The sequence below is a fragment of the Bubalus kerabau genome, chromosome 19 (genome assembly GCF_029407905.1).
Source record: "Bubalus kerabau isolate K-KA32 ecotype Philippines breed swamp buffalo chromosome 19, PCC_UOA_SB_1v2, whole genome shotgun sequence".
In the NCBI taxonomy this organism is placed as follows: domain Eukaryota; kingdom Metazoa; phylum Chordata; class Mammalia; order Artiodactyla; family Bovidae; genus Bubalus; species Bubalus kerabau.
The window spans coordinates 70,339,739-70,353,864 of record NC_073642.1 but is presented as its reverse complement, the minus strand read 5'-3'; the positions used below and the strand labels follow the sequence as shown (position 1 = coordinate 70,353,864).

The following is a 14,126-nucleotide window of genomic DNA, read 5'->3' as shown; positions in this document are numbered from 1 at the left end:
TGTCAGATGTGTGCGCAGCAGGTGTGTCAGCTGCCCTGACTCATTAAACTTAAAACTGTGATCGTCCGGATCAATCCCAAAGCTGGTCCCTTTTCAGACCTATTTGTCAGAAACTGGGTTCAAGGAGTAGCTTGTTTCACGCCCCAAACCGCAGGGACCCGACCCCGCGATATCCAAGAACTCTGAGGTTGAAACGTTCTCCTCAAGAGCTCCTCCACGCTGGGCTCTCACGCTGGAATCCCTAGGACGCTCCTCAGTGCGAAGTGAAGCCGTGCTCTCCTGCAGAGCGAGGGGTCCCTCCGCCTGGACTAAGCTTGGCGAGGCGCGGGGCCGGCGGGCAGCCCTGGGCCCCCGGCGCCCTCTGGTGGCCACTGCGCCGCTGCACGTCCTGGCCGCCCGCCCGGCGGGCGCTCCTCTCCTCCGCGCCATCCCTGCTCGTGGCAGAATCCCAGCGTCACGTCGCTGGAGCAGCGTGCGACCCCTCGGGTGAGGTACCGGCATTTCCCTACAACAGCCTGCAGTCGGCCCGCCAGTCATCCCTGGCTGTTCCCCACCTTGTGAGCGCCAACACCGAGCCGCCCCCAGAAAGAGCGAGGGTCCCCGAGGGGGCGGGAAGTCCTGGATTCGCCCTCCGCTGCGTCACACCATTCCAGATGTCCTCCGGTTTCTGCCTCATTTCGTTAAAAAATGGATAAAGATTCACGTCCACGTGAACTCTGCAGTGTAGACGTGATGCACGGATCACGGTTCATCAGGCCAAACATCACCATCATGTCTTCCGTCCCTGGGTGTCCTTCCCCGTCCACGGTGACCATCACAAACAGCGTTCCCTGGTTAAACTCTGCGGAGCCAAGCTTCCTGCTGAGCTCGGGTCTCCCCGCCTAGATTCGGCTGAAGTGAGTGTTGCCACGTATGGCTCTTTGCTCTGTCCTTTCAACGTATTTATTACTGCAGCTACAATATTTCTTTTCAATTCAATGAAAGATTGAAAGTCTTTTTTGAGACTGCCAGTGAAATATAAAGGATACTCTCCCAAAACCCCATATACACACTACAACATATAAAGAAAGTAACTAATAAGAGAGCCTGCTGCACAGCACAGGTAACTCTACCCAATACTGTGTAATGGCCTAGTTGGGAAAAGCAGCTTAAAAAGAGCGGATACATGTATTGCTATTGCTATTGCTAAGTCACTTCAGTCGTGTCCGACTCTGTGTGACCCCATAGACAGCAGCCCACCAGGCTTCCCCGTCCCTGGGATTCTCCAGGCAAGAACACTGGAGTGGGTTGCCATTTCCTTCTCCAATGCATGAAAGTGAAAAGTGAAAGTGAAGTCGCTCAGTCGAATCCGACGCTCAGCGACCCCATGGACTGCAGCCTTCCAGGCTCCTCCATCCATGGGATTTTCCAGGCAACAGTACTGGAGCGGGGTGCCATTGCCTTCTCCGGATATATGTATACCTGTAACTGATTCACTTTGCTGTACGTGTGTGAATGTACGGGTCGTTCAATCTTGTCCGAGTCTGTGACTCCACGGGCTGTAGCCCGCCATGCTCCTCTGTCCATGGGATTCTCCAGGCAAGAATGCTGGAGTGGGCTGCCATGCCCTCCTCCAGGGGCTCTTACTGACCTGACGTCACACCCCCGTCAAGGTTCATCTCCTGAACTGCAGGCGGAGCGCTTTTGCTGCTGAGCCACCTGGGCAGCCTTACTTTGCTGAACACCTGAAACTAAATCAGCTACACTCCAAAGGCTTTTTTAAAAAAACAGAATACAGAAAACGCCTCCTGGGCCCCTTCCAGGCACCAGTCCCCATCCTGGGTGGGCTGCAGGGTCACCAGGCTTGATCCTCACGGACTCCAGCGTACAGGCCAGGAGACAGGAGGAGGCCACGCACCCAGGTTGCTCTGCTGGGAGCTCCAGAGCTGAGATCTGAAGCCAGGGTCAAAGGTGCGCGACTCACAAGCCAAGCTGCTGGGGCCCCGGGGGTGGCACAGGAGATGGAAGCAGAAGAAATTCTGGAATCTACAGGAAGAGAGCGTGATGGAGTCAAAAGCTGAGATCTGAGTCAGCAGCAGGGGAAACAGTACGCTCCCACCTTGCACGGCGGCACCACACAGACTACAGCCCTGGGGCGGCAGGCTGGGGGTGCTCAGGGCAGAGGACCAGGGGACAGACGCGCGAGGTCAGGAAACCGCCAGACTTCCCGAGTCATTTTTGAACCAGGGAAGCGACGTCCACCTTCATCCTCTTGGCCAGAACTGGCACCAACTAAGCAGGGCGGGGCTTGGAGACGCCCATCTCCAGCCTGTTAGCACAGGAAGGCCAGGGTCACGGGGTCCGGCAGACTTAACTGCCAGCAAGCATCACTTAGAGAAAGAAAAGACATGCCCAGACATACGAGGGCTGAGAGAACTGACGCCCCAAACCCCTTCTGGGTGCATTAGGACAAAATACAGCTATATAACTGCAAGGAAAAGCAGTGGCATGGCTCACACAAGAGGAGTCCAGAACACCCTCCATGAGCCGCATCAGAGACTCTGCGGGGCGGGCAGGCAGGCACAGGTTCTCAGACCCACCACCACGCACACCTTCTGGCAGGAGGACGTGTGAGGAAGGAGGTGGGGCCCCAGGATGGCTGGCAGCCCTCGCAGGAGCTGTGGGACTTTATTCTGTTGGCGTCTAGGAAGCCAGGTGGACCTGGAGGATAAAGTTAATTATCCTGCAAGAGACGCAGGTTTGATCCCTGGTCCGGGAGGATCCCACATGCCAGGGAGCAAAGCAGCCCGTGCATCACAACTACTGAGCCTGCGGTCTGGAGCCCAGGAGCTGCACCTACTGAGCCCATGCACCCGAGAGCCTGCGCCCTGCAACAAGAGACGCCGCTGCAAGGAGAAGCCCGAGCAGCACGACTCGAGCAGCCCCTGCTCTGCAGCTCAAGAAACGCCCTCGGAGCAACAGAGACCCAGCACGGCCAAAAACAGATAAATAAAACTAGCTTTTAAAAGTGTGATGGAGGACCTCCCCGGCGGCTCCCTGGTGAAGGATCCGCCTGCCAATGCAGGGGACACGGGTTTGATGGAGGATCTCCCCGGCGGCTCCCTGGTGAAGGATCCACCTGCCAATGCAGGGGACACGGGTTTCATCCCTGATATGGGGAGATCCCACGTGCCGTGGGGCAACGAAGCCCACACAAACTACTGAGCCCCACAGCAAGAGAAGCCACTGCAGAGAGAAGCCCGTGCACGCAACCAGAGAAAGGCTCCCGAGGCAATGAAGACCCAACACGACCAAAAATAAATAAAAAGAGGCTGCTTCCATTTAAATAAAAAAAAGCATGATAGGAAACATGGCTGATCTAACGGACTGGGGTGGAGAGGGGAGGGTTTAAGGGAAATGAGGACAAACACATAAAACGAGACAGGGCAAAGAGGCTCAAACAGAACAGCCTTCACAGCCAACGAGCACTGATGAAGCCAGTCTTCCCAAGCAGAGACTTCCAGGTAACATGGAAACAACAGAGTCCACCTTTGAGACAGAACCGTGAAGAGCGGCCCCCTCAGCCCAGGGCCACGACAAAGCAGCACAGAAGGGGCTTAAACGGCAGGCACCTAGATCTCAGAGCCCTGGAGGCTGGACCTCCTGGATTAAGTTGCCAGCATGACCTCATCTGACGTCACCACCTCCCAACAGCCCCACCTCCAAATACTACCCGCTGGGGTGGGGCTTCAGCGCGTGGGAGTGGTGGGCACATGGTCCACAGCAGGGGGTTTGAGAATGAAGGGAACGCACAGCGCAAAAACACAAACGAGGGTGTGCGGCACAACTCTCTAAGGGCAGAACGGAGTGTGAGGCGCAAAGGATGAGGAGAGATAAAACGAGACATTCACAGGGCGTCCCGGCTGGTCCGGTGGTTGAGAACTCACCTGCCAACGCAGGGGACGGGGTTCAATCCCTGGTCTGGGACGATCCCACAGGCTGAGGAGCCACCAAGCCTAGGCACCACGACTACTGAAGCCCGGTGCCCTGGAGCCCACGCTGTGCAAACAGGAGAAGCCACGCAGTGAGAAGCCAACACGCCCCAGCTAGAGAGGAGCCCCCACTCACCGCACCTAGAGCAAGCCCACCCAACAGCGAAGGCCCAGCACAGCCACAGGCTTTGAAAATAAGCAATCACAAAGAGAGAGCCGAAGCAACAAAGGAACTGGGAAGACAGAACTTGTTTCCAACTTACAGGAACCTCAACCTAGCATGACGATGTGCACGGCAAAGGCGACAAGGGCACGAGGCTCCAGCAAGCCACTCACGCCCAAAACCAGCAGAATCGGTGGCCATGGATTTCCCACACCTGACGCCTCCGCTCGATTCCCAGGACTTAGCAAGGCGAGGGCGAGAAGCACAGCTCCACGCTCGCACACACGGCAGGGATTCAAGACTGTCCAAGACCAACTCTCCAAATGCGCAGGGAAAAAGCGAAGGTCACAGACTGAGAATCAAGGACCTTGATGTTAAACCGTCAACAGCCACCCTGGATGCGGAAGCACCAAGCTTGGGGGGGCCGAGGGCGGTACTCGACACAGCCTCTGGAAAGCCGAGTGGTATCACCTGGGGAGGGTTGAGAGCCCCAACCTGCGACCCCACAGTTTTGCTCCTGAGTACGTCAACCCCAGATGAGCGATGCAGGAGCAGCCACAGCAGGGTGGCTCATGTCGGCAAAAATCTCTCAAATCCAAATACCCGTGGATGGGGCGGGATGGGAGTGTGGAGTATTCACACAGGCTTTCATTGGCAGCAGAATGCATTAACAGACACACAATAAAAAGGACGAATCTCAGTAAAATATGGAGTGAAACGTCAGTCAGAGAAGAATATATAAATAGGGTGACGTGCTGTGCATGCTAAGTCACTTCAGTCATGTCCGACTCTTTGCAACCCTGTTGACCACAGCTCTCCAGGCTCCTCTGTCCGTGGGACTCTCCAGGCAGAAATACTGGAGTGGGTTGCCATGCCCTCCTCCAGGGGATCTTCCCGACCCAGGGATCAAACCCGCGTCTCTTACATCTCCTGCACCGGCAGGCGGGTTCTGTACCATTAGTGCATGTGGGATGCCCTGATAGCGTCATACGCTTTCCATACGGTTAGAAACAACTAAAGCCAAAATACAAATTCAGAAATACATATGGATCCAACATGTGTGTGTGCGTGCTAAGTCACTTCAGTCGTGTCTGACTCTTTTGCAACCCCATGGACCGTAGCCTGCCAGCCTCCACAGTCCATGGGGATTCTCCAGGCAAAAATACTGGAGTGGGTTGCCAGGCCCTCTTCCAGGGGATCTTCCTGACCAGGGTTCAGTAAATCTGCACCAAATGGAAAGAAAAGAAAGGCACTCCCAGGACTGACGGTGAAGCTGCCTCTGGACACGGCAGGGATGGGTGGGTGAAACGCAGTCACTGTCGAGATTTCAGCTTTGGTTTTGGGTGGTGGGTTTGCAGGTCCCTCTATGATTTAAATAACAGATTAAAGGACTGACTGTGTGCATAACGCACACCCAGCGTGGACCCAGGAAGGGAGCATATCATGAAGCAAGGGTAATGATCCCTGATTCTCTGCACCTGGTGTCCATTTAAGACAAGGAGACTGACCAGAATTTACACAGGGTGGCTCCAAACCAGTAAGGAAAACACAGCAGTTAGAAAAACGGAATACAAGCCATTCACAGAAGACCATGAATGTTCCACAGAGATGTGAGAAGATGCTCAGCCTTGCGATTAATGCAGGAAACGTGAGTGCGGCTCACTCTCCAGCCCCACCACGTGGGTGAGATGCACCCCGACCCGCATCAGGGGTGGAGACACCACGAGGCTCATACTCTGCTGGTGAGAACGTCAGGGTAAAAACTGAAGAATCTGGAAAGCTGAAAGGAGCTGCTCTCTGGGAGACGTAAGTGGGCCCAGTGTGGACCCCCTTCCTCCAGAGCAGAATTTCACCCGGGCACCCGGGCACCGTCTCCCTGTGGCGAGGTCTGGACAGCGGGGTTAAGCAGGGTGTCCAAGGTCAGGACAGCAGGGTTAAGCCGGGCACGGTCTGGGGCCAGCTTCCGAGCACCACGGGAAGAGATGCTACCCGCGGCCCCGACACGGTGCTGCAGGGCTCGCACCTGGACAGACGTCTCCTCCAGCAACAGAACACAAAGGAACTGTAGGGAGCTGAAAAGAGTGGCGGGCACGAGCAGCTGGGGCGAGTCGTGGACGACAAGATGCAGAAAGCCCAACTGCTCCTTGCGGAGCCCGGGCGAGCAGCGCACCGCACACGCCCCCGCACACCGCACCATCAAGGCCCCGTGGCCCCAGCCCCGGACCACGCCCTGCCCTCACCCCTATAAAGAGAAGCTCGCCACCGCGGGGAGCGAGCGAGGGAGCCTGTTACTTGTCCTCTCTCCCCGCGGAAGCAGGGGCCCCAGTAAAGCCTCCCCTGAATCTCCTGTCTGGCCTCTCATCAGTCAATTTCTGTCGGTGAACAAGGCCAAGAACCTGGGCGGGGTGGGGTGGGGGAGGCGGGCTGGGTCACATTCCTTTGAGGTCTTCAGCCCCAACCCGCGCCTCTGCAGTGGGACTCAGGGAGGAGCCACAGGACCGGAGGGGGTGTCCGTGTCCCCGTGGGCGGGCGGACCAGCCGCCTGGACAACGCTCCAGACTCGCGTGGGAGCGTCACCAGCGTCCACGTTGTCTAACCACTGTCCCCTCTGGCTCCACATCTCTCTGGGGGGACGCGGATGAGTCCACGGTGAGGTCAGCACGCCTTCCTCCGTGACCCGTCGCCGGGAAGGATGGAGCGGAGTCCACGCTGACCACAGGGCTGAGGAGAGGCACAGGCCAGCCCACGGTCACCGTGAAGGGTGGCCGCCCGTAAACCCAGCAGGCGTCTTCCTCAGGGGACCTGACCTGCCCGCCCGGCCTCCTGCTCCCCAGTGGCCTGCCCACCTCCTCCCTGCCCACCTGTGACGCGCGCTTCTCTGTCACCTGCCTCCTTTTCCTCAGACCCCTGGGCCTCGGGACTCAGACTGAACGGTGCCACTGCCCTCTGGCCCCCAGGCCGCAGGTCACGGGGCCACTCGGCCTCAAGCCGCATGAAGGGCTCAGAGGCTCGTTGTACCCCCACCGGCTGTCTCCCCACAGACCCCTGACTCACAGGCTCCTCCTCCCCGCAGACCCCAGACTCACAGGTCCCTCCTCCCCACAGACCCCGGACTCACAGGTCCCTCCTCCCCACAGACCCCGGACTCACAGGCACCTGCTCCCTGCAGACCCCTGACTAACTCGCCCCTCCTCCCTGCAGACCCCTGACTCACAGGCTCCTCCTCCCTGCAGACCCCTGACTAACTCGCCCCTCCTCCCCGCAGACCCTGGACTCACAGGTCCCTCCTCCCCACAGACCCTGGACTCACAGGCTCCTCCTTCCTGCAGACCCCTGACTAACTCGGCCCTCCTCCCCGCAGACCCTGGACTCACAGGCCCCTCCTCCCCACAGACCCCTGACTCACAGGCCCCTCCTCCCTGCAGACCCCTGACTAACTCGCCCCTCCTCCCTGCAGACCCCTGACTAACTCGCCCCTCCTCCCTGTCCCCGGGGCACCCGTGTGCCCTGCCGAACCCTGCCCCTGGCAGCATCCAGCCTAACTGGGGGTCCTCCCCTCCATCTTTCTCTGATGACGCAGCAGTCACCAGGCTTTTGCCACCAGTTAAGCCGCCCTCCCTTCAGTCTGGAGAGGCCGGTGACTCCGGAGCGTCCGGCCCCACCATCAGCAAGAGGCTTTGGACAGCGGGCGTCCTGACCGGGCCAGGGGTGCTGGGCGAGCCTCTCCCGGGCCCACCAGCCATGGGGTCTCCAGGGCGTCAGTACACGCAGGACTCTGATACTGTGAGGGACAGGTGTTACTCAATGTGAGGGGCTTCAGTGTTGCCAAGGTGGGCTTTTACTATTAGTACATGAGGCTGTTTTCCTACAGAAGAGCGAACGTGCTGTGGAACAAGATGACGGGTCTTCGTCCTGAGGGAAGATCTGCGTCTGCAGGGTGACCTACCCACCTGGGCCCCGCGGCAGGTGAGGCCCGGCTAACCCTCCGCCCCTGCAGGAGGAAGGGGCCTGCGGGGGACCGCAATGTGGGGAGAGGAAACGAGGCCCTCGGCTCGAAGCCAGGAGCCTCACCTTCCGCCAGCATCCAGGCCTGATGAGGCAGGGACCGCGCATCTGGGGCCAGCCTCAGGGCACAGCTGTCCGGGACCCAGTTCTGGACCTGGGCCCCTGCAGGACGCCCCCAACGACATGGGGAGGCTCACAAGGGGAGCCCCCCCCTACCTTCCGCAGCTCAGACGCTGCTTCTGAGATAACGTGGGGCTCACTGCTGCTGCGGTCCTTGGACAGCCCGGGAGACATCGAGACATCAGCAGTGCCCCGGGCCAGGGAATACGGTGGGACGATGTGTCCTTGGGCCGCGGGCTCTCTGTCCCCAGATGCACGCTGACATCGAGCCCCCTGGAGGAGGCCAGGCTGGGCCTGCAGAGTTGCCTGTGGCCTCCCAGCTGCCCTGCCGTGTCTCCGCCCACCCCTCCACCCAGCCAGTCCCGCCCCCACTGCAAGTCCAGGGGGCCCTGGCCCAGGCCTTGTCCAGTCCCACGTCTGCTTCTGAGACAGGCCCAGGATCCTCTCCACGTGGGGGGCCTCGCACAAAATTCTTGGTTTCCCCCAAAACTCCTGCATGACCGTCCACCTGCCACCACCTGTCTTAGTATACGTGCCCCCACTTCTGGCCGTGCCCCCAACCCCCCAGGGCCACCTAGGGACCCCACGCAGTGACCCCAGCCCTCACCCCCAACTTGGAGCAGGTCTGGTGGGGCTGCCACTCTTGGAGCCAGAGCCCGCCACACCCCCGCCAGGCCCCACCGCCTCAGAGCCCGTCAAGCTCCTCCCAGGCCTGTCCCACCCAGGCCTCGGCGCGGGCTCCAAACCTGCTCTGAGGAAGGCCTCCCAGCGCAGACCTCTCCCGACAGGTCCCGTGGCCTGGCCGCGTCCACAGGGACAGTCTGCCTGGTTCAGCATCAGGGCCTGCTCGGGGCCAGCAGGGCGTGGACACTCAGTGAGGACCTGTGAGCTGATGAGTGAGGGAAGAACAGGGGGACAGTCAGCTGGCCGGCACTGGGTCACTTTTGGCCTCCGGAGGCCACCTCAGGAAGCCAGGAAAGGTCTTCAAGGCCTCCTCAAACAGCCTGGTCCACAGCCTCACCAGGCCCAAGGCAAAGGGCCCCTCCCCAGAGGCTACAAGACCTTCCCAGGCCTTCTGGGTACCCAGAGTCACATCTCAGGTGCAAGGGCCTGGGCAGAGCCGCAGAGAGCCCTGCAGATGGGCTTCACCCCCTGGGCTCTCCAGACAGACCAGCCGGCAAGGTGGCCGCTCTGCACCTCTGGGCACCAAGCCCTGGGCCCCGGGTGCCGCCGGCTCCCGAGGCATCTGGGCTCCACTCCCCTGACCCTGGCCACAGGGAGCCAAGCTGGGGCTGGGTCCCATCTGGCATCTGGCTGTCCTGGCCAGGGAGAGCCCCCAGGGTGCCAGGGAAACCTGGGCGCTGGACACTTCTGGGCTGGGGGCGTGGGGGCGGGGGCGGGGGCGGGGACGGGGTGGGGGGGGGGCAGGGACAGGGCCAGCATCTTGGGCATCAGGGGTGGGGGTGGGGACAGGAACGGGGAGGCTGGAGGGTCTGTCTCAGAATGCCCGAGCAATTGTGCCTGCGCAGGGGCTGGGGAGAGGCCCCTGGGAGGAGGCCTGGGAAGGACACGGGCCCCACCCCGCCATTACTGGAGCACACCGGACCCGCCCACGCCCCTCCCTGGCTGTCAGAGACTGGACGCATCAAACAGGCAAAGCACAGCCACGTTACATACAAAACTGTAAACACGAGTCTTTAAAATGACAGAGGCCTCCTCGGTCCCAAACGCTGAGCCAGAGGCCCCCACCGAGGGACCCCAAGGGACCAGACCTCGGCCCACTCTGTGCTCCCTTGCCACCCAGAACGCCGCGGGTGGAGGCGGGACCCTCCCCGCTCCGCCCCGGCCGCACACACTGGCTCACGGGCCGTGGTCCGAGGGATCCCTGAGATGAAGGCGCGGCCGCGGGCCCCGCGGGTAGGGGCGCTCTCCGCACCCGACCCCACCCCATCCCATGCAAACCGCACGCGCCTGCCGCCAGGCGTCTCAGAGTCCGGGGGCCCCGGTCACGTGTCCAGGGCATCGCGCGTGGGCGAGGGGCCGCGGGGGCGGCCCGGGGGGCCGTGCAGCGGCTGGGGCGGCGGCACCGAGTTGCGCTGCGGGGCGGGCGGCTGCAGCTCCAGCGCCAGCGCGGGTGGCGGGAAGTCGCGCACCTGGCGCCGGTACTCCAGGAAGGTGCAGGCCTTGGTGGCCAGCGCCACCACGTTCTTGCCGACGAAGATGGCGGAGACGCGGCTGTCGCGGAACAGAGCCATGTTGGCGGCGCGCGCCAGCACGGCCACCACGTTGACGGTGGCGAGGCTGAGCACCGGGTAGAGCATCATCTTCTGCGGCGCGATGTGTTCACCCTGCATGCTCACCTCGCTGAGCGCCACGCACGGCAGCACCAGCAGCAGCATGTAGCAGTAGAAGAAGGTGAGGCCCTCGGCCCACAGCGGCAGCCCGCTGCGCGGCGGCTCCCACAGGCTGGCCTGCATGTCCAGCAGGTCCAGCAGGTCCAGCGCCACCCAGAAGAGGCGGCCGCGCAGGTCCTCGCGCTTCCGGAAGGTGCGCACGTACTCCATGCGGTCGAGCGCCACCAGCAGCAGGAAGAGGCCCGGCACGCACACCGACAGCAGCAGCGTCAGCGCCTTGCGCGCCACCGGGTCGGCCGCGCCACGCCGCGCCGCCTTGTAGTTTTGGAAGATGAAGTAGAGCTTGATCTCCAGCACGAAGATGTAGAGGAACCAGAGGATCATCGCGTAGCCGCGCTTGGCCGTGCGCACCTCGGCGCCCACCCACACGGCCACATAGCGCAGCACCAGCAGGAAGCACACGTCGCCCACCAGCACGATGATGCACACTCCGATCTTGCGCGGGCCCTGGTTCTGCTCCACCAGGTAAGCGTCCATGACCGCCATGCTGCCCATGATCACCAGCGTGGTCAGGCACACGTGGCGCCGGTCCGGGGGAGGCAGCACCATGGTCGGCCGCCTGGGCCCCGACCTGGGCGCGCGCGGTCCCACGCGAGGCGGGACGTGGCCCTGCGGCGGCGGCGGCGGCGGCGGCGGCACTCAGCCCTCGGGCATGGCGCGGGGCCTGTCCAGCCGCCCCGAGGGCGCCGCTGCTCCGGGCCGGCGAGCTCGGAATCTGGGGAGATCAGAGCAGACGGGGTCAGCACGCAGAGCGCGCGGCCGCTCCTCCCCCTCCCCACTCCCCCCAGCCCCCGGCGCGCTTCCCCCCAGGGACCCTGTCCGGACCCCAGGCCGGGCTCTGCCGCACGCGCGCGCAGGAGGGGCCGCACGCCGAGCCCGGGCATCCAGGGGGCGCCACCGCCGCACCTGAGGCCGGGGCCGCGTTCCCGCCGAAGCCGAGGGGAGACGGGGACGGAAGCGGCTACTCCCCGCCGCGCGCGGCCCCGGATCCCCGAGGGTTTGTCCCTCTGGCTCCAGCTGCCCGCGCCGCTCGCCCGGAGTCCCGTCCCGCGGCTGTTCCCGCTCGGGCGGCCTTGCTCGCGGCGCCGCACCGGGAGGGAGGCGGGCCTGCGCCCTCGGCTCGGCGAGAAGCGAAGGCGCGAGGAGCCGGGGCTCTGGGCAGGTTCTCCGATCCAGGACTGAGAGTCATCCAGGTCCCGGGGGCTCCATCCCCAAAGCCCCTCCGCGGCACCCCCTGCCCCTGCCTCGCAGCCCCGGCATCTTTCCTCCCTGCTTCCGCAAACTGGTCCACCGTCCACAGGGCGTGTGGCCCGTTCTCTTCCGCCCTGCGCGCACCGTGGCTCCCTGCGGCCCTACTGCGCTGGCAGCGTCTCCTGCCCTCTGAACTCCCCCAGCCCTGACGCCAGCTCGCCCTGCTCACCACGAAGGGGTGGGCCCCCAGTCGCTCCGTGCCCCCGAGCCTTGGGGGCAATCTTAGGAAGCCTCCTTTGCTCCCCACGGGGCCACAAGCCCCTGCACCCCTCTCACACCCCTGGCACTGGCTGTCACGGCGGGGCTGGTCACAGCCCGACACCAGGCTGTGGGTCAGCACCCCTGTGCCCGCTGACACCCTGGGGAAAGACAGAGGGCCCCAGCCTCATCCACCCAAAAGTCACTTGAGGCTCACTTCTAGCCAGGCTCCCCACCCCTCCGGTCTCCCCCACAGCACCCCTGGCCCAAGGGCTCTCTGTTTACTGCCCTGTCTAGACAAAGACATAAAATTTAATGTCACCCGGGACTGTGGAGCCAGTGCTCGGCCTCCCCTAGTGACACCGCAGCCCCCACTGCCTGGGGAGGAAGGTCGCCTTCCAAGTGGGCACCTCCAGCCCTGGTCTCATCCTGGCTGCTGCCCCACCTGGCACCCACCTCCCAGGGTCTCTGCCACCACATGCAGGACCCCACCACTCTGAGTGTGGACGCCTGGAGTAGAAGATGCCTTGGGAGGGTCATCGGCCTAGCCCCTGCGCCCACAATTCCATGAGCTCCTGCCCCCCATCACACACACACCCCTTCTTCACCCCCACTGTGTGGACACACTTGACCCACGAAGCCCCCCCCCCCCACCCCGTGGCTGCAGCAGCGGCCTGGGAATCTCCTTCATCCCAGCCCTTGGCCCGGCCAACGAGCCAAAGAACCGCTGCACCCCGCACCCCGCCTCCCATCCACTCCACGGGCGTTTCCACTCCCTGACGCTCTCATCAGACCTGGGCCAGGGCCGCCGGGGCCAGACAGACCCTGTCCCGACCGGCGCTCACGCAGGGAACCCCAGCCCCTGCCCCAGAAGGCCGGAGCCAGGGCCTGGCCGCCCTTCCCCCGCAGCCACCAGGCCTCTCCCTGGGGACCGGCCCCAGGCCCTGCTGCCCCCTCCGTCCTGAGCCCGGCCCGGGGCCTCCTGCTTGGCTGCCCGGACCTCACAGACTCCGGGGCCTCCGGGCACTTCGCTGCCCGCCCCTTCCCTGGCGCCTCGCACGCATCCCTCAGTGCCCACAGGGGTGGTAGGGCGAGAGGAAAAGGCGGCCCTCCCTCTGCCCGATCGGACAGAGGTGAGGCCGGTGAAGGGGTTGGGCCGCTCCCAGCAGCCTGCGACTAGGCTCCTCGGTCCGCTCCGCCCGCTCCCCCCCACAGGGCCTGGTCCAGGCAGTCCGGCCGCCAGGCCTCACCCCTGCAGCGCCGCCGCTGCACCCTGCCACCCCTGCGGCCGGGCACTCGGGGCTCACCGGAGCGCCCTGCCCGCGTGCCCTGCCCGCACCTACCCGCCGCCGGCCAGATTCTGCGCGCGCGGGGCCGGGCCCCACGGAGCTTGTCTGCGCGCCCGCCGAGGCCGCGCTCTCCTCGGCTCCGCGGCGCCCCCCGCCCGCGCGCGCCCCGCCCCCGGCCCGAGGCCCCGCCCCACGCTCCCGGCCGCCCGCGCCCGGCGGACCCGGACTGGGGTCCCCGCGCCCCCACCCCCTCAGCGGCGCCGGTTGCCAGGGCGACAGCACTGCGCGGCAGCGGTGCCCGGGGCCTCGGCACTAGGAAGCCAGACGCCCCCGGGCTCCATGCGCGGCCCGGGAAACCTCTCCACCCGCGTCACTCCGCAACCCGAGGGAAACTGGCCTGCGGGCGCCCTGAAATTCCGCGGCAGCCCACACCCAGGCCGCCGACCAGGGCGACTCTGATCTCCGGCAACAGGCGGCCTTACCGCGGAGCTGGCCCCGAGGCGGGCCCGGGTGGCTGCCGCCCATCTGCAGGTGGCCCCACGGGACCTCGTTTGGGGACGCGGTGCCGCCTCCCAGAGACCCTGGGTCCTGGGTTCCTCCGCCTTCCCCTGTCCTCATCTGAGGCCAAAGAACAGGGGCAGTGAGCAGCCATCCAGGGACCATGCTAGGGTTTGGAGGCTCAGGCCGCTTTCCACCCACCGGAGTCCCCACCCTG

The 14,126-nt window shown here is 63.7% G+C and overlaps 1 protein-coding gene across 1 annotated transcript; it reads right to left on the bottom strand.

Annotated features, from left to right (window-relative positions):
* Positions 1 to 9,857: 9,857 nt before the first annotated feature.
* On the bottom strand, positions 9,858 to 13,577 carry TMEM121 (transmembrane protein 121). Its single transcript, XM_055556136.1, has 2 exons — positions 13,466 to 13,577; positions 9,858 to 11,388 (listed from the first exon to the last, which is right to left on the bottom strand). The coding sequence occupies exon 2, from the start codon at positions 11,220 to 11,222 to the stop codon at positions 10,266 to 10,268; it is 957 nt and encodes a 318-aa protein (XP_055412111.1). The 5' UTR covers positions 11,223 to 11,388; positions 13,466 to 13,577; the 3' UTR covers positions 9,858 to 10,265.
* Between the last annotated feature and the right edge of the window lie 549 nt (positions 13,578 to 14,126).

Excerpts from the sequence above, each read along its gene's own strand:
- TMEM121 (XM_055556136.1), bottom strand. The coding sequence starts at position 11,222 with ATGGTGCTGCCTCCCCCGGACCGGCGCCACGTGTGCCTGACCACGCTG.